The sequence below is a fragment of the Lithobates pipiens genome, unplaced genomic scaffold, assembly GCF_037356315.1.
Source record: "Lithobates pipiens isolate NorthernLeopardFrog02 unplaced genomic scaffold, aLitPip1_a1.2 Scaffold_13, whole genome shotgun sequence".
NCBI classification, from domain to species: domain Eukaryota; kingdom Metazoa; phylum Chordata; class Amphibia; order Anura; family Ranidae; genus Lithobates; species Lithobates pipiens.
In genome coordinates this window covers 386,480,226-386,505,163 of record NW_027507718.1, presented here as the reverse complement: position 1 = coordinate 386,505,163, position 24,938 = coordinate 386,480,226, and the positions used below count along the sequence as shown (strand labels likewise).

The window sequence follows — 24,938 nt, the reverse complement described above, 5'->3', positions numbered from 1 at the left end:
AACATCGTCGGCATATGTACTTTATGTACTTCATTTTCGATCTGTAATCCCTTAATATCGGGATTCGATCTTATCCTTGCCAACAATGGTTCCATTGATAAAATAAATAATAAGGGGATAAAGGACAACCCTGCCGTGTCTCATTGAACATCTCCAAAGGGGCCGGGATAGAGACCCATTTATTTTAACCCTCGCTGTGGGTTGTTTATATAGGACATTTATCCGGCCTAGCATCTTAGGGCCAACTCCAAATACCTCCAGAGAGTTTTGTATGAATCCCCAGTCTACTCTGTCAAGCGCTTTCTGGGCGTCTATAGACAGTAGCAGCCCTGGGGATCCACTCTTTCAGTTTGTGTATAACCAAAAGGGTTCTAGAACGTAGGGACCATTAACCCTACTCTCCCTGCCAGGGATGAATCCCACTTGGTCTGTATGCACCAAGTCGTTCATTACCGTCTTCATTCGATTGGCTAGAATCTTTGCGTATAATTTTACGTCGGCATTCAATAAGAAGATGGGCTGGTAACTAGAACACAAAGAGGGATCTTTTCCTTCCTTGGGAATAATAGTAATCTCCACCTCAAGCGCTTACCGTCTTATCTCCCAGTCTGCTCCTATCCCATTCATATAAGATACCATTTTAGGAACCAGAATATCACTGAATTTTCTGTAATAGGCAATCATGAACCCATCTGGATCTGGGCTTTTCCCAGATGCAGATTCTTTTAACATTCTGAATGTTTCTAGTTCTGTTATCGGATCCTCCAGAGGGCCAGCTTTATCTGGGTGTATTTTTCTTAGGTCACATCCCTCTAGGAAAACTCTGATGTTATCTAGTCTATTTTTAGCAATGTCTGGGGGATCCTTTTGGTTTATTGAATATAACTTCCCATAGTATTCTTGGAAGGCCCGGGCTATCTCTGGGGTAGAGAAAACCTCTCCCCCTTTCCCTGTTTGTATACTCTCAATAAAATTGGCATTATTTTTCTTTTTTAGCAAGATATTTACTCGACATATCCCCCCCACTGGCGCCGCTCTTTTTAAACCGATAGTAGATAGCTCTATTTTCTTGTTCAATTACTTATTTTAAACACTCTTTCTTAATAGTAATTTTCTGTTCTACCCTTTTCTCCCCACTATTTTTATATCTCTGCTCAAGAGCATAGATTTCTTTATATAACCTTTCCCTGTTCTGTGTGTTTGTTTGCCTTTTTCTTTGCAGTTTCGATTGAGATCAGCATCTCCCTGATATAAGCCTTATGTGCCTCCCATACCGTAGCTTCCGATGTGGTGCTGCCACTATTTGTTGAAAAATACTATTCCAATTCTGTTTTTATCTTTTCTACAACCTCAGTATCTTGCAAGAGTACTTCATTCAGTCTCCACCTATTAGCCCCCTTTCGTTCCCCTTCTATCATTAGTTTTATTGATACTGGGGCATGGTCTGAGAAGACCCCGGTCTCAATATTTGAACTCCTCACCGCGTTTAGCATCCTATGTTCAACTAAGAAGTCAATCCTCGAATGTCCCGTGCACAGCGGAATGGAATGAGTAGTCCCGTAGTTTTGTGTGTTGTGTTCTCCACACATACATCAATTGATGTTGGTGCAGCTTCTTTTTTAATGATTTCCGCTGTTCCTTCTCCATCCGCTGTATCTGGGACATGCTATCCACCCCAGGGTCCATACTAAAATAGAAATCTCCAGCCAACAACACCCAGCCGCTTTTGAACTTCATAAACTTATCCACCACTCCCAGGAAAAACCCTATTGGATTTCTATTGGGTCCGTAGATATTTGCTAATGAATACTTTATTTCATTTATTCTGCCCCTTAGTAGCGCCCTTCCGGGTCTGCCCTTCTTTCCTCGGGTACAAACATTATACCTCTCACAAATCCTATGGCAACTCCCCTAACCTGTTTTGGTTGGGGAGTCCCCATAGAACCAAGTCGGGTAATCCCTGGACCAGATCTTCAAGCTAGAGTCCTGCGCAATATGGGTTTCATGGAGGAGAACTATATCTGCTTTTTTAAATTGTTTCATTTCTCTTAAAATGTTAGCTCTTTTGATTTGGGTATTAAGCCCCCGAACATTATATGACATTACTTTTAATGTGGCCATCTAAAATAAAGCCTTCCACGACCCTTTCTGCCCATCTCGTCATCCGAAACTTCCCCAGATGTATTCTACTGACCTTGGTTCCCGCCCTTTCCAAAGACCCGTACCCCAGACCGATGGCATCATACCACTTCCCGGCCTTGGCGAACACGGGCCTCAATTGCCCCTTTCCCTGAATAGTGGAGAGACCTCCCACCCGCACCCAGGCCCATATCCAAAAGGGGAAATTGCCTTACCAAAGGCTCTGGGATCCATGATCACCCTAGACCAGGGGTAGGGAACCTATGGCTCGCGAGCCAGATGTGGCTCTTTTGATGGCTGAATCTGGCTCTCACCTCTCAATCCGCGGATTGCGTGGTGTGCCGATCCGTGGATTGAGCCCATAGGAAAAGCCGCAGCTTTGGCCTAGCTCCGGAGCTGCAGCCATCTTGGTACATTCAACGGCGGCCTAGGTGAGCGGCGCGCTGATGTCATCATCACCCGCCTCAACTGCTCGTGGATCTGGCTGCCTGTGTAGTGGTAAGCAAGCAGACAATTGTAGGGGAGATGTGGATATTACAGTGGGGGAGATGACTTGGATATTACAGTTATAATTGAAATTAGTCGATTAATCCTTAGAAAAAAAAAAATAGTTTTAAACATATTGTATGGCTCTTGTGGAATTACATTTTAAAATATATGGTGTTCATGGCTCTCTCAGCCAAAAAGGTTCCCTACCCCTGCCCTAGACCTTCCTATTCACTGGATCCCTCCCCCCGAGGTTGAGCCCTGACTATGGTGCCCTCAGCAGGCCTCTGCTTCCCCCATTGGGGTGCCCCTACCCATCCCACCCCCCCATTCTTGTAACCAAAAACGTCCCCTTCCCCACAGCTTTAAACTTATTTCTTCTTGGGCATTTTCTTCCTCCTATCAGTCAAATGCCATTGTTGTTGGGCAGCGCTATTTGATGATTTCTCTTGTACTTCCCACCAGCCCAGAATATCTACTGACACTATGTCCAGTTTATTACAGAAAACCTCCGTATCTTCTGGGAATCTCAGTGTTGCCGATCGCCCCTTTTTCTTATCAATAAGACAGGCGGGAAACCCCCAATAATACTGTATGTTGTTTTCTTTTAGTGTTTCTAAGAGGGGTTTCAGCAATTTTTTCCTCCTGAGTGTGACTGGTGCTAAATCAGAGAAAATCTGTAGGGGAAACTCCTCATATTTAGCTGATGTTGTTTTTAGGTTTGTCCAAATCCGATCTTTATCGCTATAATTGTGAAATCTTACAATCACGTCTCTAATTGTTTCAGCTGACATCTCTGCTGGTTTTCTAATCCTGTATATTCTCTCGTATTTAATTTTTGTTGGTTCCACATTCCCCAATAGTGGGCCAAAGATTTTATCCATTTTCACTTTAAGTCCTCGCCTGATATATCTGGCAACCCTCTAATCCTTAAATTATTCCTCCTACTGTGATTTTCCTGGTCTTCCAGTTTGTACCAAAGGAATTTTTGCTCTCTCTGCATCTCCTCCAACTGTTCTTTAAACTCTAAGGCCGCGTACACACGCGCGGACTGTTCGCCCAACCTTGTCCGCTGAACAGTGTTTGGGCGGACAGTCCGCTCGTGTGTGGGCTTTCAGCGGACAGTTTCAGCGGACAGTTGGCCGAACAAGGTCATACGGAAATTCCGAAAAACTGTCCGCTGAAACAAGGTTTCAGCGGACTGTTCGCTCGTGTGTAGGCTTGTTCGGCCAACTAAGTCTCGCGCATGCTCAGAAAGGATTTCCACGTCGGAAGGTTGCATTGCAGTGTATAGGACGTCGTATTTTTCGTCCCGTCGTACGTGCCGTTCACGTCATCGCGCACGGTTTCAGCAAACTGTTCGTCCGTCGTGTGTGGCCATGTCCGTCCATGCTAAGTTTGAGCGGACTGTTCGCTCAAACTGTTGGACGGACAAAGTTGGGCCAACAGTCCGCGCGTGTGTACGCGGCCTAACATGGCCAGTGACTGAGATTCCAATTTTCCCTCTACCTCCTCCACTCTTTTAAGAATGTGGTGCATGTCCTCGTGCATAGTACACTAGTTTTCCCTGTATGGATTTTTTCAACCTAGCACTGTTTGGTCATTTTAACCTACAGATAAGCCTGTGATAGGGCTTACCTGTAGGTAAATTGAATATCTCCTAAATGTGCACCATTTAGGAGATCTTCACCCTGCATCCAGCCAGTGACATCACTGGCACATTCGCTCTGAAGGTCCAGTATACGTTGTCGGAAATGAGAGCTCCCGCACCCATGTGTGGGAGTGACGTTGCGGCTCTGGCCAGTCACATAGCCAGAGCGCACGAACCCAGAAGAAAGATGGGGACCATGTCAGCCCTATCAGCTGTGACATTGCAGTGCTGGAGGGCTTTGTTCCAAGGTGAGCATTTCATAATGTGCTAGTATGCGATGCATAGTGCACATTATGCCATTGCCTTGGAGGGTTTTTTTTTTTTTTTTTTACAATATCCGTGGTTTTACAACCGATTTAATGACTTCCTCCTTTTGCAATAATAGAACATAATGAAGCAAGCAGTTGTGTTCCAAAATATGATTTCTTTCCAAAGCTACCATTGTGATGTACTGTATATTTAGCCTTGAAAGGCTTTACTCTTAGTCAAACATAATTAGGTCTTTTATTTGCAAACACATTTTCTTATGATTTCATCTGACCATACTACCTACTGTATGCAGAATGATTTGCAATATTGTGTACAGTATAAGTAATTCTGTTTGATTGCAGTTAGGCCAATTGAAATGTTCTTTGCCCAGTGTAAGCATATATGATTAGGTTGGGAAGCTACCGCCAACTAGTGCAGACATCTCAGGGCTGACTGCATATCATATAAAATGCAACACAATTACATTAAACATGTTGTAGTGTGATTTTTACATTTATTGGACTGTTCAGATGTTTTTTTATTATTTATTTACAGTGTAAATTTCTGTAATCCTTTATAAATTTACCAAACGGCACTTTCCAGCTCTTGTGTATAAACCCAAGCATTTCAAAAAATAGCTGTAGAATAAATTTATAAAAACATATAAATAATAATAATTTTGCATCTGTGACTTAAAAGTAAGCGTCAATCAAAGGAGGCAGTTTAAAAAAAAAAAAAAAAAACAGCGTTGTGAAAAGGTTACAACCTCCATCAGGTTTACAATCCTGTCTGGTTGGCTTGAGTTCTACATAAATGCTACAAGACTACATATGCGTTTGTTTAAAATGAGCCTGAAGATGTTTCTAAAACTTTTATTATACATAAACCTGATTTTGTTTTGACAGCCTTGAAGACTGAAAGCAGAATGGCAGATAATCAGAATGGAGTACATGCAGGAGGCGACAGAACTGATGCTGGAACATATTCATCCAGCCACCAGTAAGTGGTGACCAATGTGCTTGTTACACATTAATTTCATTGCATTGCAACAGTGGTGGTAGAATATAATATATGCTGTTATAATTGGGTCATCATAGTCTAATTAAAACCATATATGAAGTAATGTCATACATGTCAGTGTTCTGCACTGGCCAGGAAAGATCCCCATAAGCATGTTTTAAAAAGTCAGTTTGATGTGATATAAATGTCATGGCACCATTAAGTCCCACCATTTACTTTGGTGTCATAATAGTACAAAACTTTGCACTGCCATATTTGAGGCAAAGGTGAGAAATATATTTTTCTATTCAAACATATTTGTATACAGGATGGTCAGGCTGTGGAATATTTTGATATTAATATTGTAGACTTTCATACAGGCTATTGGGTTTCTGTGCCGGAACACAGAGCTGTAAATGTATCTACATACAGTTTACACAGCGCTTTCAGCAGGTGCATCTGTTAGCAAATTGTTCATTAGGGCTAGCTTGGTCCAAATAAACTATTTACATCAGAAGAAAGCTGGAGTTAGGCTTTAACTAAGAAAGCATGCATACAGAGCTGGGATTTCTTATTAGAGTTCACAGCATGCTTTACAAACTCAGTGACCTGTATAATCCTTGCAAGAAATGTTAAATGTGAAATAAAGTTTTTTTTACATAGCATAAATACGTTTTCTCTATTGTTCATTGAAGGACACAGCATAATTCATCATGGATGGGTTTGATGCTGCAACCTAACTTGAAAGCACTCCAAAGGGGTGGCCCTCTGGTGGTGGCAAAACCCCTCAGCTGCAATACAAGAATTCGTTTTTCTAGCATCCTCCTCAGAAGTAGGATTGCAACCCTATGGTAGAAGGTCTTCTTAGTGCCCCTCTCATTAGCACATCTGGTATCTGAGCTTATGGCTTTCCCTGTAACAGCCTTTTTCTTGATCATACATCACGGGACACAGGAGCTTCATTACATAGTGGGTTATATAGGCACCTCTGGTGATTGGACACTGGTTAACCCCCAATTAAGGAGAATTCCTCCCCTATATAACCCCTCCCATATGGGAGGCACCTCAGTTTTTTCGCCAGTGTCTAAGGTGGTTGGTCACGTAAAACATGTGCTATGAAGAAAGCTCTGTTCAGGTCCCTGCGGGGTTCTAAGGGCTATGATAACCGGATCCATATCTCGGGCCGATATTTGACTCCCAAGATGATATGGTACCTGGGCCTCGTCATCCGAAGAAACTAGGTTTTGCCTGTAAGTCCTCTCCTGTTGGAAGACTGGGCTCTGGGAAAACCAGACTTGGTGTACTATTTACATAGTGGCAGGAAAGTTTCTGGCAGAGTCTTTTACAAAGTCCAGGTAAGAGGTTCCTCTGAGAAGGAACCCAAAAAATCCTGAAGGTTGGCACAACTCTGCCCGCCGTGATGGGAAGGCTGGAATCTGTCTGTTTTCAGCAATTCCTGCGGCAAGGACAGGCAAGAGAAGTTAATCCTATATAAATCATATATTATGGATTTCTTCATGTGAGTAGTTGTTGGTCTTACCTGGTTTCCACCACTAGAGGGAGTAAGAGCAGCCTGATGCATACTTGCATGCCTTTCAGATACACACGCTCAGTGAAGCCTGTTTTTTCAGATGGCTCACGTCTCTGCTGCAGACTCTGCCACAGTAGAGGTAAGAGAGGGGTCCCACGTAGTGTAGGGGTCCCGTGCGGCTCAGTGGGTGATCCCCTCCCCCCTTGGACTACCGGCGGTCCTCGTCCTCGTGCACGTCGGCGTGTATGGCGCTTTACTGCGCAGGCACCAAAGCGGCAATTTTAAAAGCCTAGAGCGCCAGGGGGCTGTAAGTAGAAGACACAGGAGCTGTGGGCAGTAAGCATCCTAAGGGATTGGATCCAGGCAAACCTAAGACACCTACTCAGCATCAGGTTGTGCAGTTTAAGCATATATATTTATTGTGAGACTTGGAGCACAACAGTGATTGCACTTTTGTACTAGTACCTCTGCTTTGTAGCTTAGGACTATGTCTCCTCGTAAGGGGGTCTCAGGGGGAGGTAACAAGGGCACTGGTAAATCACCGCCTAGGTCTAGGGGTCCTAAAAATGCCTGTAGTTTACCATCCCCCCCTGCAAGACTGGAGCCAGCCTCACAGGATGAGTCGGTGCCCCTGTCAGGTTTTGCAGCCTCTCCTGATGTTTCAGCCCCAGTGTATGTCACTGAAGACTCCATTAAGGCTACATTGGAGGGTTTTGAAGGGAGAATCATGAATTTTATTTCAGCTTCCCTAAAAGATAGCAGAAAAATGGGTAGATCCCCTTCCTCTGCTGAGATTCCTCTTTCAGATGACACCTCTGACAATGAGGAGAGATCCCTATCATGGGATAGGGATCAAGAGCAGTCGGATGAGTCAGAGGAAGAGGAGAGAGTCCCCTCCTCCCAGGCACTCAGAAAACAGGTTCAATATTATACTGAGTTGGTGCGTACCACATTCAGAATGCCCGCTGCTGAGGCCGCTACATCCTCTGTTTCTTCCCTGGGTGTCAGGAAAATCCCACAGACTGCCTTTTCCTTTCATATTCATCTCTTAATGGATAAATTGTTGTATGAGGATTGGGGACATCCCGATAAACTGTTTGCTCCTCCTAAAAGGTTTTCTATGCTTTATCCTCTGGAGGAAAGTTTCACCAAAAAATGGGGGGTCCCATCTGTCGATGCGGCTGTTTCTTGTGTGAATAGAAGCCTGACTTATCCTTTGGATAATGCTCAGGTATTTAAGGATCCAACTGATAAGAAGCTGGAAACTTTATTGAAAGCCTCCTTTTCCATGGCTGGCCCTGTAGTGCAGCCTACAGTCGCAACTGTGGGGTTTTGTCAGTTCCTCAAGGAACAGGTTAAGCAGATGCTTGGCCTTCTTCCCAGTGAGGAAGTGGAGAATTATGCAGAGATTCCTCAAATTCTGTGTTTTATGATTGATGCGATTTTGGATTCGGTCCAACAAGCATCTTGTTTGTCTCTCCTGTTGGTACACATGCGAAGAGCCCTATGGCTAAAAAATTGGGCAGCTGAGCTATCATGTAAGAAGTATTTGATTGGGTTCCCGTTTAAGGGGGAACGCTTATTTGGGGAGGAATTAGATAAATTCGTCCCAAAAGATTATAGGGGGTAAATCTACTCTCCTTCCAATCAAAAAGAGCAAATGTCCATCATTTAGGCATTCTCTTTCTCCCGGAGCATCAAGCTCTAAGCAGTGGCAACGGCCTTCCCAACCTCCCTCTACAGGAAAGGCCCAAGGCCACGCCCAGGTGCAGAAAAATACTTGGGGCGAAAGCCTGCCAAGCAGAGCCCAAAAGCTTCCTTGTGAAGGGGCGCCCCCACTCGGCCGAGTGGGGGGAAAGCTCCTGCAGTTTGCAGAAGCCTGGCAGGAAGAGATCCGGGACAAGTGGGTAACCTCCTCGGTATCTCTGGGCTACAAGCTAGAGTTTCAGGAGATTCCACCTTCTCGCTTCCTAAGGTCAAGGATCCCCAAGGATCTAGTAAAGCAAAAACCGCTACTTCTGTCCTTAGATCACTTACTATCCCAGGGAGTGATAGTGGACCCAAAAGAACAGGGTTCAGGCTTTTACTCAAATCTCTTCACCGTTCCAAAGTCAAATGGAGGTGTCAGACCTATCCTGGATCTGAAGGATCTGAACCAGTTTTTGCACATCCAGTCTTTCCGAATGCAGTCAATACGTTATGTGGTCTCCTCCCTGCAAGGGGGAGAGTTTATGGCATCGATAGATATCAAGGATGCATATCTTCATGTGACAATTTTTTCCGCACACTAGAAGTATCTAAGGTTCGTGGTAGAGCAGCGCCATTTTCAATTTGTGGCCTTGCCATTCGGTCTCGCTGCGGCTCCTTGAGTCTTCACAAAGATTCTAGACCCTCTCTTGGCAAACCTAAGAGCTCAGGGTATTACTGTTATGGCTTATCTAGACGCTTTGCTTCTCATAGAGAAAACCGTAGCACTCTTGAACCACAGTGTTATCAGAACGTTAGAACACCTGGAACACCTAGGTTGGATTATAAACCTAGAAAAGTCATCCCTACAGCCTGCTACCAGGTTGGAGTATCTGGGCATGGTCATCGACACCGCTCAGGGTGGGGTGTTTCTACCAAGGCCAAAAGCCATGGCTATAGGGGATCTGGTGCGCCTAATTCTGGGCAGAAGATCTTCCCCCATTCGGTTGTGTATGAGACTGTTAGGGAAAATGGTCGCCTCCTTCAAGGCCGTTCCATTCGCCCAGTTTCACTCAAGGCCTTTGCAAAGATGCATCCTTGCGGCTTGGAACAGGAAGCCCCAGGCCTTGTACCTTCCTATGTGTCTATCCCCAGGGACACGCAAAAGTCTCGTTTGGTGGTTACAGACCAAGAATCTGCTGAAAGGCAAAACCTTTCTTCCTCTTCCATGGAAGATTATAACTACAGATGACAGGCTGGGGAGCAGTGTTGGGGGAGTCGTGCTCGCAGGGGAAATGGTCTGCGGTCGAGAAGCTATTGCCCATAAATGTTTGGAGATCCGGGCAGTTTACATGGCTCTCATAAACTGGTCTTACAGACTACGGGGTCTCCCTGTTTGAGTTCAGTCCGACAATGCCACAGCTGTGGCCTATATCAATCACCAGGGTGGCACCAGGAGTCTGGTTGCACAAAGAGAGGTGAATCGCATACTTGGGCAGAAAGGCATGTTCCATGCCTTTCTGCAGTCTTCATTCCAGGAGTGGAAAATTGGCAAGCGGATTTTCTAAGCCGCCAGCAGTTATGCCCAGGAGAATGGGCTCTACACCCCGACGTATTTTGGATCATATGTCACAAATGGGGCACTCCAGACGTAGATCTGTTTGCGTCCAGATTCAACAGAAAACTGGACAAATTTGTGTCAAGGACAAGAGATGTACTTGCTCAGGGGTCAGATGCTCTGACAGTTCCCTGGGATCAGTACAATCTAATTTATGCCTTCCCACCATTCCCGCTTCTGTCACGGTTCTTGGGAAGAGTCGAGAGGGAAACCAAGTCGGTTCTTTTGGTAGCCCCGGCTTGGCCCAGGCGACCTTGGTACGCAGAGATCTTGAAGTTGGCAGTAGGCAGGCCGTGGATCCTTCCTCTCCGGCCAGATCTAATCTCACAGGGTCCAATTTACCATCCTGCTTTACACAGTCTAAGTTTAACGGTTTGGCTGCTGAGACCCACATTCTGAGAGATCGTGGGCTTTCAGGGCCAGTCCTTTCTACTCTGGTCAGTGCCAGAAAGCCGGCCTCCAGGCTTATTTACTACAAAATCTGGAAGGCATATGTTTCCTGGTGTGAACCCAGGGGATGGCATCCTAGGAAGTATGTCATTAGCAGGATCTTGGCTTTCCTCCAATCAGGCCTCGAAATGATTTTGGCCCTAAACACTATCAAGGTGCAGATTTCGGCCTTGTCAGTGTTTTTCCAGAAGCCACTTGCATCACATTCCCTTGTGCGGGCTTTCATCCAGGGGGCTATGCGGTTAAGGCCGCCAGTCAAACCTCCGGTATGCCCATGGGATCTGAATTTGGTTCTCTCGGCTTTGCAGAGGCAACCATTTGAACCTTTGCATCAGGCTTCATTAGTTCTTTTTACTAAAAAATTGGTTTTCTTGATAGCCATATCCTCGGTTAGAAGAGTGTCAGAACTAGAAGCTCTCTCCAGCAAGGAACCTTATCTAATTATTCATAAGGATAAGTAATGCGTCCTAATAGGTCCTTTCTGCCTAAGGTGGTTTCAGGATTCCATTTGAATCAAGATGTAATCCTACCATCCTTTTTTCCAGATCCACAGTCTGCAGAAGAAGAGTCTTTGCACACTTTAGATGTGGTAAGGGCAATCAGTATCTATCTTCAGGCAACTGCTCAGATAAGAAAAACTGATTGCTTATTTATTTTGCCGGAAGGCCCTAGGAAGGGCCAGGCAGCATCAAAATCCACTCTCTCAAGGTGGATTAGACAGGTTATTTTTTAGGCCTATAGTGTAAAGGGGAAGAGTCCTCCTTTTCTGTTTCAATATGTTTATTGAAAATTTGAACAAACAGGAATAAACAAGACACTACAATCTGCTCCTTGAGCGCCCTCGCAGGGGCTACAAAGCATGAATAGGAAACCAAAGGGCAAACCATCACATTATACTTATAATAAACACAAGAAAAGGAAGGAAAATGAGTAAGGGATGGTATCGAACCTGGCTCCAGTACCAAAAAACTTGTTCCCTTGTTGTTTCCGGAGGGTAAGCCCTTCTCCCACTACCCCCTTCCACGGGGGGCAGCAGTATTTATTAGCAATGGGAGAGATTATAAAGAAGAGTGAAAAGAGATAGGGAACAAAAGAAGAAGGGTAAAGAGAAGAGAGGGGCAAGAAGGAGGGGGAAAACTCAGGCGTGGACGCCTCGCCGAGAGGAGTTAGACCAAGCCCAGGCATGCAGCTTGGAGTGCGGGGAACTCATAAGAGATCCACGGCTCCCAGATTTTTAGAAATTTAGCATGAGAATCATGGACAATACTGGAAATACGTTCCTGAAGTAACATAGCAGTCATGCAGGTTTTAACCCCTTGAAAATCTACCCGTTGGGACTTCCAGGTTTGGGCAATGGTCCGCTTGGCTGCTATAAATAGATAGGCAGCCAGCTTCTGTTGAGGGCCTCGCAAACCAGGTACCGGGCAATGTAGGAGAGCTAGCTTAGCGTCCCTTCGGATCGTTAGGTGGAAGAGTGTCTGCAGCAAACCAAAAAGCCTAGACCAGAACCCCACCAGCCTTGGGCAAGCCCACCATGTGTGCATAACATCACCTCGCTGTCCACAGTTGCGGAAGCATCTGTCAGTACTCCCAGGGAAAGCCCGAGCTGGGCAGGTACCCAATACCATAGAGTCCTCCTTTTCAAGTGAAAGCGCACTCAACGAGGGCTGTAAGTGCTTCTTGGGCAGTGCATCACCAGGCCTCCCTGGCTCTGATCTGTAAGGCTGCAACTTGGTCATCAGTCCACACATTCACCAGATTTTATCAGGTGGATGTCAGAGGGCAAGAGGATATCGCCTTTGGGCGCAGTGTACTGCAGGCTGCAGTTTAGACCCTCTGGTCCATGGCTGTCTATGATTCTGATCTGTGTCTCCCTTCACTCAAACTGAGCATTGCTTTGGGACATCCCACTATGTAATGAAGCTCCTGTGTCTCATGATGTATGATCAGAAAAATAGGATTTTTATATACATCTTACCTGTAAAATCCTTTCTTGAGAGTACATCACGGGACACAGGGCTCCCGCCCTTCTTGGGTTTTACGTGGTTTCTTATTGCTTTGCTGCAAAACTGAGGTGCCTCCCATATGGGAGGGGTTATATAGGGGAGGAATGCTCCTTAATTGGGGGTTAACCAGTGTCCAATCACCAGATGTGCCTATATAACCCACTATGTAATGAAACTCCTGTGTCCCGTGATGTACTCTCAAGAAAAGGATTTTACAGGTAAGCTGTATATAAAAATCCTATTTTTCTGATCATTATGGCTCTTCGTTCTAGGCTGTACATTTTTTGCCTACAGTGGTTTTGGCTTTTCATTTTAAGGGAAGATTTCACCCTCCTTGGTTGTGCCCTTGTTTTTCTCATTGTAGGGAAGTGGTTCTTAACAGGGCCTTTAGAGTCTACCTCTCTGTTACAGCCTCTATTTGGCAGTCTGCTGCCCTGTTCATCACTCAGGAGGGCTCTGGTCAAGATCTAGCTGCCTCGTCTTCTCCTTTTGGATGGATTTGTACATCGGTGATCCAAGCCTATGCCTTCTCGGGCTGAAAAGCTCTGTTGCCTTTTCTTGGGAATTCTACCAGGGGCACTCAGCACGTCCTCAGTATTTCATCATTCTACTTATGTTTTTTTCAGAGTTGTGAGGCAGTTGCTGGTCGTCCATCCCGACAGTTACAAGTTTTAAGCTGCTTTCTCACTACTCTGTAGCAAAATTGCAGTAAAAACACATATGCACTTTTCCAGTGCATTTCAGGTGCGTTTTATGGTTGTCTGCACCTGTGAAAATTTGACGTGACTCAAAAAGGCAAAAGCTTAGGTTGGTGCATTTTTGCTGTGTTCTACATTCATTTCAATAAGGAACTACAGTTTGAAAACCACACCAAAGATGCGGTATTTAGGACTTTTCAAAATGCACCACACCCGCCGCACCACAATGATATGAAGAGCCCCATAGGATTTAAAGGGAAATCCTTCCTTGCGTTTTTCTTGCAAGGTAAAAATGCAGGAAAATGCATCCGTGTGAAAGGGCCCTTATAGGATTTCTGTCATGGCCTCAGTGGATTTCAGATTGGCTGGGAAGTTTTGCAGGCAGCAGTTTGTGTTTTTTTTTTTTTTTTGTTTTTTTTTTTTGTAGTTATTTGTTTGTTTTTGTTTTTTCTGTCTTTCTGCCACTACTTTGGGCCTTCCCATCCATGATAAATGAAGCTATGTCCTTTAATGGATGATGGAGAATATTGGATTTTTGTACTTTCAGTAAATACCTATTCTCTGAGTTCCTTGAAGGACACAGCACCCGCCCAGTTTTCTTTTTGGCTGCATCTGTGTTTTTGTCCTGATACCTCTGGCTACTGATTCTGGTGTCGCAGCTGGGGGGTTTCATCAGCACCAGAAGGCCTCCCCTTAAGCATGCTTTTATTTAAAGTTGTACCTAGCGTCCTGCTCTTGTAGGTGGTGGCATCAAACTCATCTGTGATGAATTAAGCTGTATCCTTCATTGAACTCGGAGAAAACGGTTTTGGGGTGACTGCAAAAATCCAATTTTTGCTGCAGAATTTGATGGAGACAATCATTCTATATGTGAGGATAGCTCTGCTTTTCCTTATGGCTTTCCAATGCCTTTCCAATGTATCCTAGAAAGGCAGCAGATCCACCTTAGATTACAATAGTAGCATAGTCTGCCCATCCTCAGCTGAGCATACACATATGCATGGGAAAGTATCAGATAAATGCTTGTGGCTCTGCTTATGATGAACAATAGCCTACTGGATACTAAAGGTTAGACTAGATTCTGATGCAAGAATCCCCCATAGCAAAAGAAGGATGGACTATATTATCCCTTCAAGAATCTTTGGTGAGCTCATGTACTATACTTTTTTCTCTCCTAGAATGAATTTGAAGGGTGGAACAGCAAAGGAAATAGAATCAAAGTTTAATCATCTCTTCAGATACAGCACAGACTACCCAGAGATGGGGTTGTGTGTAATTGTTAATAACAAGAATTTCCACCCAACCACAAGTAAGTGTGTGTACGGTTTGTGTATCTTATCTTCCAGCATTTTGTATATATGGTGAAATGAGTTTGTTTTTTCTTTTTTAAAGGAATGGGAATGCGGAATGGAACTGATTTAGATGCCCAAAAATTACAGATTACATTTAAAAATTTGGGTTACAAAGTGCATGTTTACAATGATCTGAAGTGCTCTGACATCTATGAACTGTTGAAAAAAAGTAAGTACTATCCACCACAGTCACTATGATGAGATACTTTCTGAATCATTTCGGAAATGCAGACTCCTATTTTTTCTGCATAAATAGGATGTTGTACTGTTAAGTCCAGTCTTGGGTAACCAACAAAGGGGGGGGAAATAATTTACAAGGGAGGTGGGACTTTAAATGCAGCACATGGAAGCAAAACAATAAAAGGGCGAATGTAAAGGAGTTTTATTGATACATCAATCTAAATATACAAAATTATTATATAATGATAGTACAAATAAATAAATACAGAATAGTAATGCAAAATAACATACATATAATGATACATATGATAATAAATTCACTAAATACATTCCAATTAAGTGCATTTATAATATAAAATAGACAAAACAATATAAATATAGATAAAAATAATGAATTCATATGATGTAAACAATAAAACATTTCCTCATTCGTCTCAAAAAGACATGGTATATGACAATACTTAAGGGGTAAAATCCGCAGGACCTATGACCTCACTAAAACTGAAGGGGGAGTAAGAATTCTATAATGACATAGAGGTCTTAATACAATTTGGTAAATACATAGAAACCGGTAGCTCTACGCGTTTCGTGGCTTAACCGCCACTCATCAGGAGCAAGCATATATGGGATCTAGGAGAAATTTTGTATGAAAATAGAAAAATTAATTAAATATATATAAAAATAAAATAAAAAATTATATATATATAAATGACTAAAGAAGCAAGGTTGAGTGAATAATTACCCCAACCAAAGCTAACTTACTAGAGTTCGCTGTGTAGCCAATGCGGTAGTGGGACTGAAAAGGCGGTCCGGAAAACAGCTCCAACCGGGAGCTGAGGTGGAACAAACACCCAGCACCGATATGGGCGATAACCAGGGTGAGTGACTCGCAGGGACATTCTAAAGTGAAAGGAAGGAAATGGGATAAGAAAAGGTGGGGGGGGGAGGGGGAAGGGGGCGAAGAAGGGAAGGGAGGGGGGATTAAAGAAGACCCAAATAGGGAAATTACATGAATATGTACAAAGATATAGAAAGAGGGAAGAAAAAAGGGGGGAAAAAAAAGAGAGAGAGAAGTGAAGGGTATGTAAGTGGTGGGTAAAACATAATGGTGTGCATTGTGTAATTGGGATGGATATTCACGACCTTACCAGGCCGTGTTATCATTTAAAGTCCCTAGGGATGGAATCATTGGGCCTTACCAGGCCTTGTTTTCCTCAAAGTCCCTATTTCTTATAAAATGTCTTCAGTCTTGGGTAACATGTGAATATTCAGCTATCCTATTGTAACTGGTAGTTCTATGACAAAAGAGCTAGATTGGCAAATACTACTTCAGACGTATTTCTTTGCAGGGATTGTCACCTTAGTGGAAACATTATATTAAAATGAACTTGCCATATTCTGCAATTTTGTAGTTGGCTTGTTTTGTGTATAATTGATAAAAAGACACACTTCTATGTCATCTCTATTTCTACTGATTTGTAGCTCACACAGAGATAGGGCCAGTGATCATTAGTGTCTTTGTCATTGTTACAACATACTCCACTACCACTTCCTGCCTGTAATGCAAACTCACAGAATATTTTCACCAATCCTTCTTTAGAGCTCTAGATTTTGATGTACTTTTCAATATAATAACCAATAGTTTATGCTACAAGTTTATCAGCCCTTCATTTTTATATGCATTCATGTTATTTGTTTTGTGCAGTGGCTGAGGATGACCACAGCAAAAGAAGTTCATTTGTTTGTGCACTTTTGAGCCATGGTGAGGACGGCTTGTTATATGGAGTAGATGACGCAATGCCTATTAAACGGCTCACATCCCTTTTCCGAGGTGACCGATGCAAGACCTTGGTGGGCAAACCAAAATTATTCTTTATTCAGGTACTTTGCTTTTAATATGCTTTTTAATATGCTTTTTAATATTTAGAGTTCTCTTGTCAAACTGCTGCTGCTAGGCTTTATTTATACAGTAATTTCTCATATAACTGGCCTTGAAAAATATTCTGATTCACGGTGCTTATGCACGGAGTTATGTACTGTTGGAAGGCAACATGATTTAATATCATATTTCTGGAGTTTTTCTGGTTGATGCAACCAAACAATTGATTTCTTCAGGGCGGTCTGTATATTTGATGGCATCAATGGGCTTACTGACTGGGGATTCTACCTTCTTGCGTCTGAGGCTAAATTACCCACATGTGATCAGAGAGGATGGAAGCTGGAGGCAGGTTGACATTAACCTCTGTCAAAGGAATGACCATGACGTCCTTTGTATGCCAGGTCAATACACGGTGGTGAACGAGAAATGTTGGGAAAATTTCACTCTGGGTTCTGAATGGAAAGATCATTGCTGGGAAGGAAGCACCTGGATATTATTTGGAACATAGACAATTTTGTTTCTTTGTCCTAAAGGATACCGATCTAGCATTAGTCATGGAACTAGGGTGTTCCCTGAACCTAACAATAGGTGCATGATATACCCTGGGCAAGGGTCTCTGAAATCCAGGCACAGGGATGGAATTTTGTGGTTTATCATTGTTTCAGGTTTATATGTGTTAGATTCAAAATTTAAATAGAAGGGTCTCCCGTTTTATCTATGCAAGTTGAGGGATGAATTGTCAGTAAGGTCTCTTTGTATAAATTAGAGGCTTTGCTGGCAATTCAGAGCTCTGAAATACAGCTGACATGCCAAAATTGTGGTAGGAAAGGCCACTACGCGGGAATGCGTAATTGGATGGGTCACATATATATGTATATATTATGGCAATAGGTTGATTTATGCTATTGGTATAGTGTGACGTGTATTTTAGGTTAGTAATATGGGTGAGTAAGGCCCTCCGAGACGCTGTATCTGAAAGCTGTTTAATATGTTGCTCTGAGTGTGTGCTGGTGAATGGTGAGTGAATGGACACCCCTTGCCTGTAATGCACCCTGTCGTGAAGATACCGGAAAGGGGAAGACACAGGATGGTGACATGGAAGCTGTTGCAGAAGAGTGATGGTGGTTTGTCACTCAGTGGCAAAGCGGCACATGTTGGTATGCACAAACCGGTAAGACCGTTGTGGACTGTTCCATAGGAGCTGTTTCTGAAGAAGGGTGATATACGCCCTTTAGGTGCAAAGAGGGATATGTGTGAAGGCAACATGATTTTAATATCATATTTCTGGATGATACAACCAAGCCATTGCTTTCTTGGGGGCGGTCTGGAATGTAACATCAAAGCTTTGTAGCAGATCTGAAAGAAGAGATCAGGCCTCCAGCAAGGCTGGACAACTCTGCTCTGGACCATCTGATATAATGCTCTTGAAAGGGACCATGGCTGCCAGGATGATTGCTGATGGTGGGTGACAAAGATCAAAGGATCAACAGGCACCTAGGGATGATACATGGACAATGCTGCCCCTAGAGGCCAATATAGCAGGATGGACAGTAATATAATATATTAAAATGTAAGAAAAAATGCTCCGGTCTGGTAATAGATCCTTCCATTTCAGCCCTCAATAATTACCTTACAGTTTCTACTGGGGATGTTCCCTTTTATTTGGGTTTCTTTTGGTAGGTGTTTTGAAGCCCTCCTTAAAGGCTTTCTTTCCCCTAAGCAGGTCCAATCCTGCAGCCGGCAGTTGCTGCCTTGTCTATTTGCCAGACTATTGCTAAATGAATAGAAACCATGAATATGGTTTTAGGCCGGGTTTCCCCGCATTCATATGACATGCGAGTGTGACTGTCTCTCAATGGAGCCGGTTCACACATGTCCAGGGCGGCAGCGGTCCAGGTTGAAAAAGGGTCCCGTTCAGGTGTGAATTCAGGATAAAATTCTGACCTGAATGCCACCTGACCCGGTGTACAGGAATGTATCGGACCCCAGGCACGAACCCGCACATGTGTGATCTCGTTCTTAATGGCTCCCCTTAGAACAATTGCAGATTATGCCCTCAGTCTTGTGTTGAAGTGCTAGAAGATGTAATTTTCTAAGTCTCTAAATTTTCTCTTTGTGCATACAGTGGGGCAAAAAAGTATTTAGTCAGCCACCAATTGTCCAAGTTCTCCCACTTTAAAAGATGAGAGAGGCCTGTAATTGTCATCATAGGTATACCTCAACTATGAGAGACAAAATGTGGAAACAAATCCAGACAATCACATTGTCTGTCTGATTTTTGAAAGAATTTATTTGCAAATTATGGTGAAAAATAAGTATTTGGTCACCTTCAAACAAGCAAGATTTCTGGCTCTCACAGACCTGTATCTTCTTCAAGAGGCTCCTCTGTCTTCCACTCATTACCTGTATTAATGGCACCTGTTTGAACTTTTTATCAGTATAAAGCTGACCATACACCTATAGATTATCTGCAGATTTTCTATGGTTAGATGGAAAAAGTGCAACAGATTTCTCCATGTTCGCTAAACTGTGTGGATGGAGGAATCTCCCACTTTTTCCATCTAACCATAGAAAATCTGCAGATTTATAGGTGTATGGCCAGCTTAAAAGACACCTGTCCACAACCTCAAACAGTTACATTCCAAACTCCACTATGGTGAAGACCAAAGAGCTGTCGAAGGACACCAGAAACAAAATTGTAGACCTGTACGAGGCTGGGAAGACTGAATCTGCAATAGGCAAGCAGCTTGGTGTGAAGAAATCAACTGTGGGAGCAATAATTAGAAAATGGAAGACATAAGACCACTGATAATCTCCCTCGATCTGGGGCTTCATGCAATCCCAGAACCACACGGGGACCTAGTGAATGACCTGCAGAGAGCTGGGGCCAATGTAACAAAGGCTACCATCAGTAACACACCATGCCGCCAGGGACTCAGATCCTGCAGTGCCCGACGTGTCCCCCTGCTTAAGCCAGTACATGTCCGGGCCCGTCTGAGGTTTGCTAGAGAGCATTTGGATGATCCAGAAGAGGATTGAGAGAATGCCATATGGTCAGATGAAACCAAAGTAGAACTGTTTGGTAGAAAAACAACTCGTGTTTGGAGGAGAGAGAATGCTGAGTTGGAACCAAAAAAAAACATACCTACTGTGATGCATGGGGGTGCAACATCATGCTTTGGGCCTGTTTCTCTGCAAAGGGAACAGGACGACTGATCCGTGTACATGAAAGAATGAATGGGGCCATGTATCGTGAGATTTTGAGTGCAAACCTACTCCCATCAGCAAGGGCATTGAAGATGAAACGTGGCTGGGTCTTTCAGCATGACAATGATCCCAAACACTCCACCCGGGCAACGAAGGAGTGGCTTCGTAAGAAAACTTTCAAGGTGCTGGAGTGGCCTAGCCAGTCTCCAGATCTCAACCCCATAGAAAACCTTTGGAGGGAGTTGAAAGTCCGTGTTGCCCAACGACAGCCCCAAAATATCACTGCTCTAGGGGAGATCTGCATGGAGGAATGGGCCAACATACCAGCAACAATGTGTGACAACCTTGTGAAGACAGAAAACGTTTGATCTCTGTCATTGCCAAAGGATATATAACAAAGTATTGAGATGAACTTTTGATATTGACCAAATACTTATTTTCCACCATCATTTGTAAATAAATTCTTTTAAAAATCAGACAATGTGATTGTCTGGATTTGTTTCCACATTTTGTCTCTCGTAGTTGAGGTATACCTATGATGACAATTACAGGCCTCTCATCTTTTTAAGTGGGAGAACTTGGACAATTGGTGGCTGACTAAATACTTTTTTGCCCCACTGTATGCACAGGATTTTATGGTTAAAATGTTGGTCTGCCGAACCTGCTTATAGGAGTTGCCTTTATACACATGCCTTTTGACAGTGAAGCCCTATTTGGGGAATTCCTTGATAAATTCATAAAGGAAGTCATTGGGGAAGGTGCTTTGTACGTCCTTTCATAGCAAGCCTTGGACCCCTAAGGCCATCAAGCCCAGCCAGAAGCCCACCTCAAAATAAAGGGGCACCACCCCCCCCCCCCCCCCTCGGAGTAGGAAGATGTCTATTGGCTTTTGCACCAGTCTGAATCCAAGATTTTCCGAACCTCCTAGGTCTAATCTGTAATTTCAAGGGGGTGCAATATGGAATGTCTCTTTCTCTGTTCCTCCTTCGCCTTCTCCTGCTCCCCCCCCCCCCCCATTCTGCCAGTGTCACCTCCAAACACAAGTACATTTACTGGCCACCTTACACCAGCTACAGTCACAAGGAGTGGTTGTATCAATTCCTGCACTGTAAAGGTCCCATGGTTTTTATCAGGCCTATTCAGTTCCCAAACCAAATGAGGGCATCATTTTAAATTTTGGGCTCTAAGCCGATTTAATTGTGTACTAAAATACTGTATGAAATCACAAGGTCTTTCAGTGCAACGGGAATTTCTGGCCTTAGACTATCTACACATTCCTATCCTCCCCTCACACCAACACTTTCTGCCTTTTGGCTGTGGGAGACCAAAACTTCCAGTTTGTTCACAAGAGTTTGCCCTACGTCTTGCTCTTCTGCAGACCATTTATGGACGATCTTGTGCTGAAGGACTTCTCAACCATAACCTTGCATGTTAACAGTTAATATATGATTCCGCTTCTGCAACCCTTCTGTTGGTAATCTAAAGTCTGCCTTCCAGCCTTCACACCAAATGGATTGCCTGTGTCTAATCTTGGACATAGCCCAAGCTAGAATTTTTCTTCCTCCAAAAAAAAAACTGCCTCTCTAGGGCCCCAGCTTGACTCTCAGATCCAAATGGGGCCCCACAGTTTGCTTTTACATGAACTTTCTAGGTCTAATGGTGGCCGCCTTCTAGGCCATTCCTTATGCCAGTTTCATTCTATGTCATTTTAACTCAAAATCCTCATGTCAACAACACAGTTCCACTCTCTGGATTGTCCCATCCATCTATCCAGAGTCATTAGAGTTATTCCTTCACATGCCCACATGCCCTAAAATATGATGACTGTGAATTACAATTTCCTAACTGTCCAGTAGACCTGGTCCTCGGGAGTCAAGGCCCTCCCATCAATATTCTGGAACTAAGTACCATCAAATTAACACTACAACATAGGACCCACCGTCTGCAAAGTCACCCAGTAAGGGTGCAGCTGGACAGTGCCAAAGCAGTGGCCTATATAAATCTTCAAGGGGGCACCAAAAGTTGAGCTGCTGTAAGAGATACAAAATTGATACTCCTAGACAGAAATTCACATTTCAGCTCTCTACCCTCCACATTCTTGGCCTATCCAATTGGCAGGCTGACTTTCTAACCTCCAACACCTAGACCCACGGAAGTGATATCTGCACCTTGAGATCTTCCAGAATCTGTCAAAGGTGGGGGAAACCAGATATGGACAGCCTGCCCTCCATGTTAAGCAACAAACTATACAGACTTGTAGCCAGGTTCATAAGTTCTCTGGCCTGGTGATTCCATGAACTCCATTGAGGCTGACATATGCCTTCGCTTTCATAAATGTTTTCCTTTAACTGCTATGCATGATAGAGATAGAAAGTGTTTCGGTGACCTGATTGCACTGAACTGGCCCCAAAAGAAGGTGGTACACAGACCTACTCGGACTCCTTGTGAACGAGCCTTGGCTTCGTCCAAACAAATCAGATTTTCAGGCACATGGTTTCCTTCACCCTGCTTCTTAGTCACTGACAATAAAGGCATGGCTGTGGAAACCCAGGTCCTAAAGGAAAAGGTTACTCAAAGCAAGAAAATCTGCCTCCTGCAAGATCTACTATCAGACATGGAAGACGTACGTTGCCTGATTCAAGGACTAAAAGCTAAGTCCCAAGGAGTACTCTGTTGCCCATATTTTGGCCCTTCCTTCAGTATTTTTCTTGACCAGTTTCTGGGCCTGAGCTATACAGCCACTGGATCACTTTTACAGGTGGCAGAAGGGGGGCAGGTCATCTATGGATAATTTTAATGTTCTAGTGTTTTATGTCATTCCACTGGTGTGGGCAATTTTGAAGCGAGGCATTTGTGGTATCTGTTTACTCAGGGTAACAATATTTTATATTTTTCCTAAAAATGTGTTCTTTTATACATGTTTGTGTTCAATAAAATTTATTATGTATTTTTTTTTTCATTTGCATTTGAAAAACCACTGCGCAAATATCCTGTGACAAAAAAATTGCAACACCCACCATTTTATTCGCCAGGGTCTCTGATTAAAAAATCTATGTTTGGGGGTTCTAAGTAATTTTCTAGCAAAACATGCTGATTTTTACATGTATGTGAAAAATGTCAGAATTGGTCTGTCAAGTAGCTAAAGGTCAGTTTCCTAACTTACCCACTCTCCTAGAGAAACCTTTTTGCTCTGCAACCGTTAATCAATAATTTTCTTCAGGAAGTTCTCATATAAATCTCCAAATTCAACCCCCCCTTTACCCCCTTGGGATCGCAAATTGGTGCTCTCTGTATTTCAGATACCCCCGTTGAGCTGATTGGAGATATGTCTTTGAGTCCTTACATGTAAGATTGCCTTCTTGGCGACTATTATGTCTGCTAGGCATGCTTCTGCACTGGCAAGCCTTTCTTGTAAAGAGCCTTTTCTTGTATTGCACAGGGACAAAGTGGTCTTGAGCCCAAAACCTTTTTTTTTTTTTTTTTTCCTATACCCAAGGTGTCTTCTGCTTTCGACTTGTGAGGATGTTACCCTCCCTTTCCTCTGTCCTGATCCAGACTTCGCCAAGGACATTTCCCTACACTGAGTAGATGTCAGTGCCTGGCAGCCACGGATGCTGTTTGCAAAACTGACATTTTGTCCTACCTGCAGGTTCTCGTAGAGGACATTCTGTCTCTCGCTTTACATTGCCAGGTGGACCAGACAACTTATTTCCAGGGCATATGCCTTAAGAAAATGGTTCTTCTTTTCCTCATCACAGCCCATTCCACCACATCTGTTGGTGTTTTTTGGGCCTTTCAACATGAAGCATCTGTATACTAAATGTGGAAGGCCGTCACTTTCGGTCCTATGAATATAAGCCCTGTGTCCTGTACTGTATGATTAGGATAATGGGGAATTTTGACTTGCCTGTACATTCCTTATCTTGGAGTACACTACAGGACACAGGTCCTTTCCCTCTGTCTTTTGCTGTCACTCCTTATTGCTTGCATACAAATTTTAAGCCTCACTGAGTGGTTGAGCTATAGGAGCATGTATTAGGAGTGGCCATAGAAAGTTTTTTTTGCAAGCGGACAATCACCTAAAAGTGGTAAGATTTTGTAAATTGCTGGACGTTAGTCAAGAAGGCACCTCATCCCTATGAATACATATATAGGTAGGAGAGGAAATATGTGATTTTTAGGGTGCCTAGAAATTACTTAATCAAGTATAAAATATATAAATTTATTTATACAAAATGTCTAAAATATCACAGTATCATCAGACAGTAACCAGCAGTGACTTCTTGCTCTACATGTTTCACCATGCAATGGCTTCCTCAGGAGACTTCCAACAAGCACTGCATGGTAACTATAGGTGAAAAACGGTATATTAAAATCCAGTATTTAATAATCAAAACAATATTTTAAACACATCAAAAATAGAAATGAAATGATCTTGCAGATACAGTTAGACCACCTGAACTGTAGGACGTGTCCTATGTTTGGAGATTGCAAACCTGGTGTCTCAAGGACATTGAAAAAAGCGGAGATATCTAGTGTATCACAGAGAGAGAAGGACATACAGGCCTCATAAGACTGACTGTTATCTAGAAAAGGGGGATAGATGATGAACTTGACTGACGAGAATCAAAAAATCAACAAAAGTATCTTTCCCAAGTGTTCTTCCAGGACAGCCCTTGAGAGATGGAGCTCCTCCCATCGACACAGGAAACACATTGCCACAGTTCAAAAGGCGGTCCCTCAGGTCCCTGGTCAGTCATTTGTGTTTCCTCCGTCGGAGGAACATGTTGCCAGGAACCTGGAGGCC

The 24,938-nt window shown here is 43.5% G+C and overlaps 1 protein-coding gene across 1 annotated transcript in view; it reads left to right on the top strand.

Moving 5' to 3' along the window:
- Positions 1-24,938, top strand: part of LOC143975192 (caspase-3-like) — a 58,115-nt gene that overhangs the window by 22,183 nt on the left and 10,994 nt on the right. Inside the window, exons 2-5 of the mRNA XM_077477300.1 lie at positions 5,431-5,524; positions 14,692-14,822; positions 14,906-15,034; positions 16,751-16,926. Coding sequence (XP_077333426.1) covers positions 5,451-5,524; positions 14,692-14,822; positions 14,906-15,034; positions 16,751-16,926 — 510 coding nt within the window. The 5' untranslated portion in view covers positions 5,431-5,450. The remainder of the gene's footprint in view (positions 1-5,430; positions 5,525-14,691; positions 14,823-14,905; positions 15,035-16,750; positions 16,927-24,938) is intronic.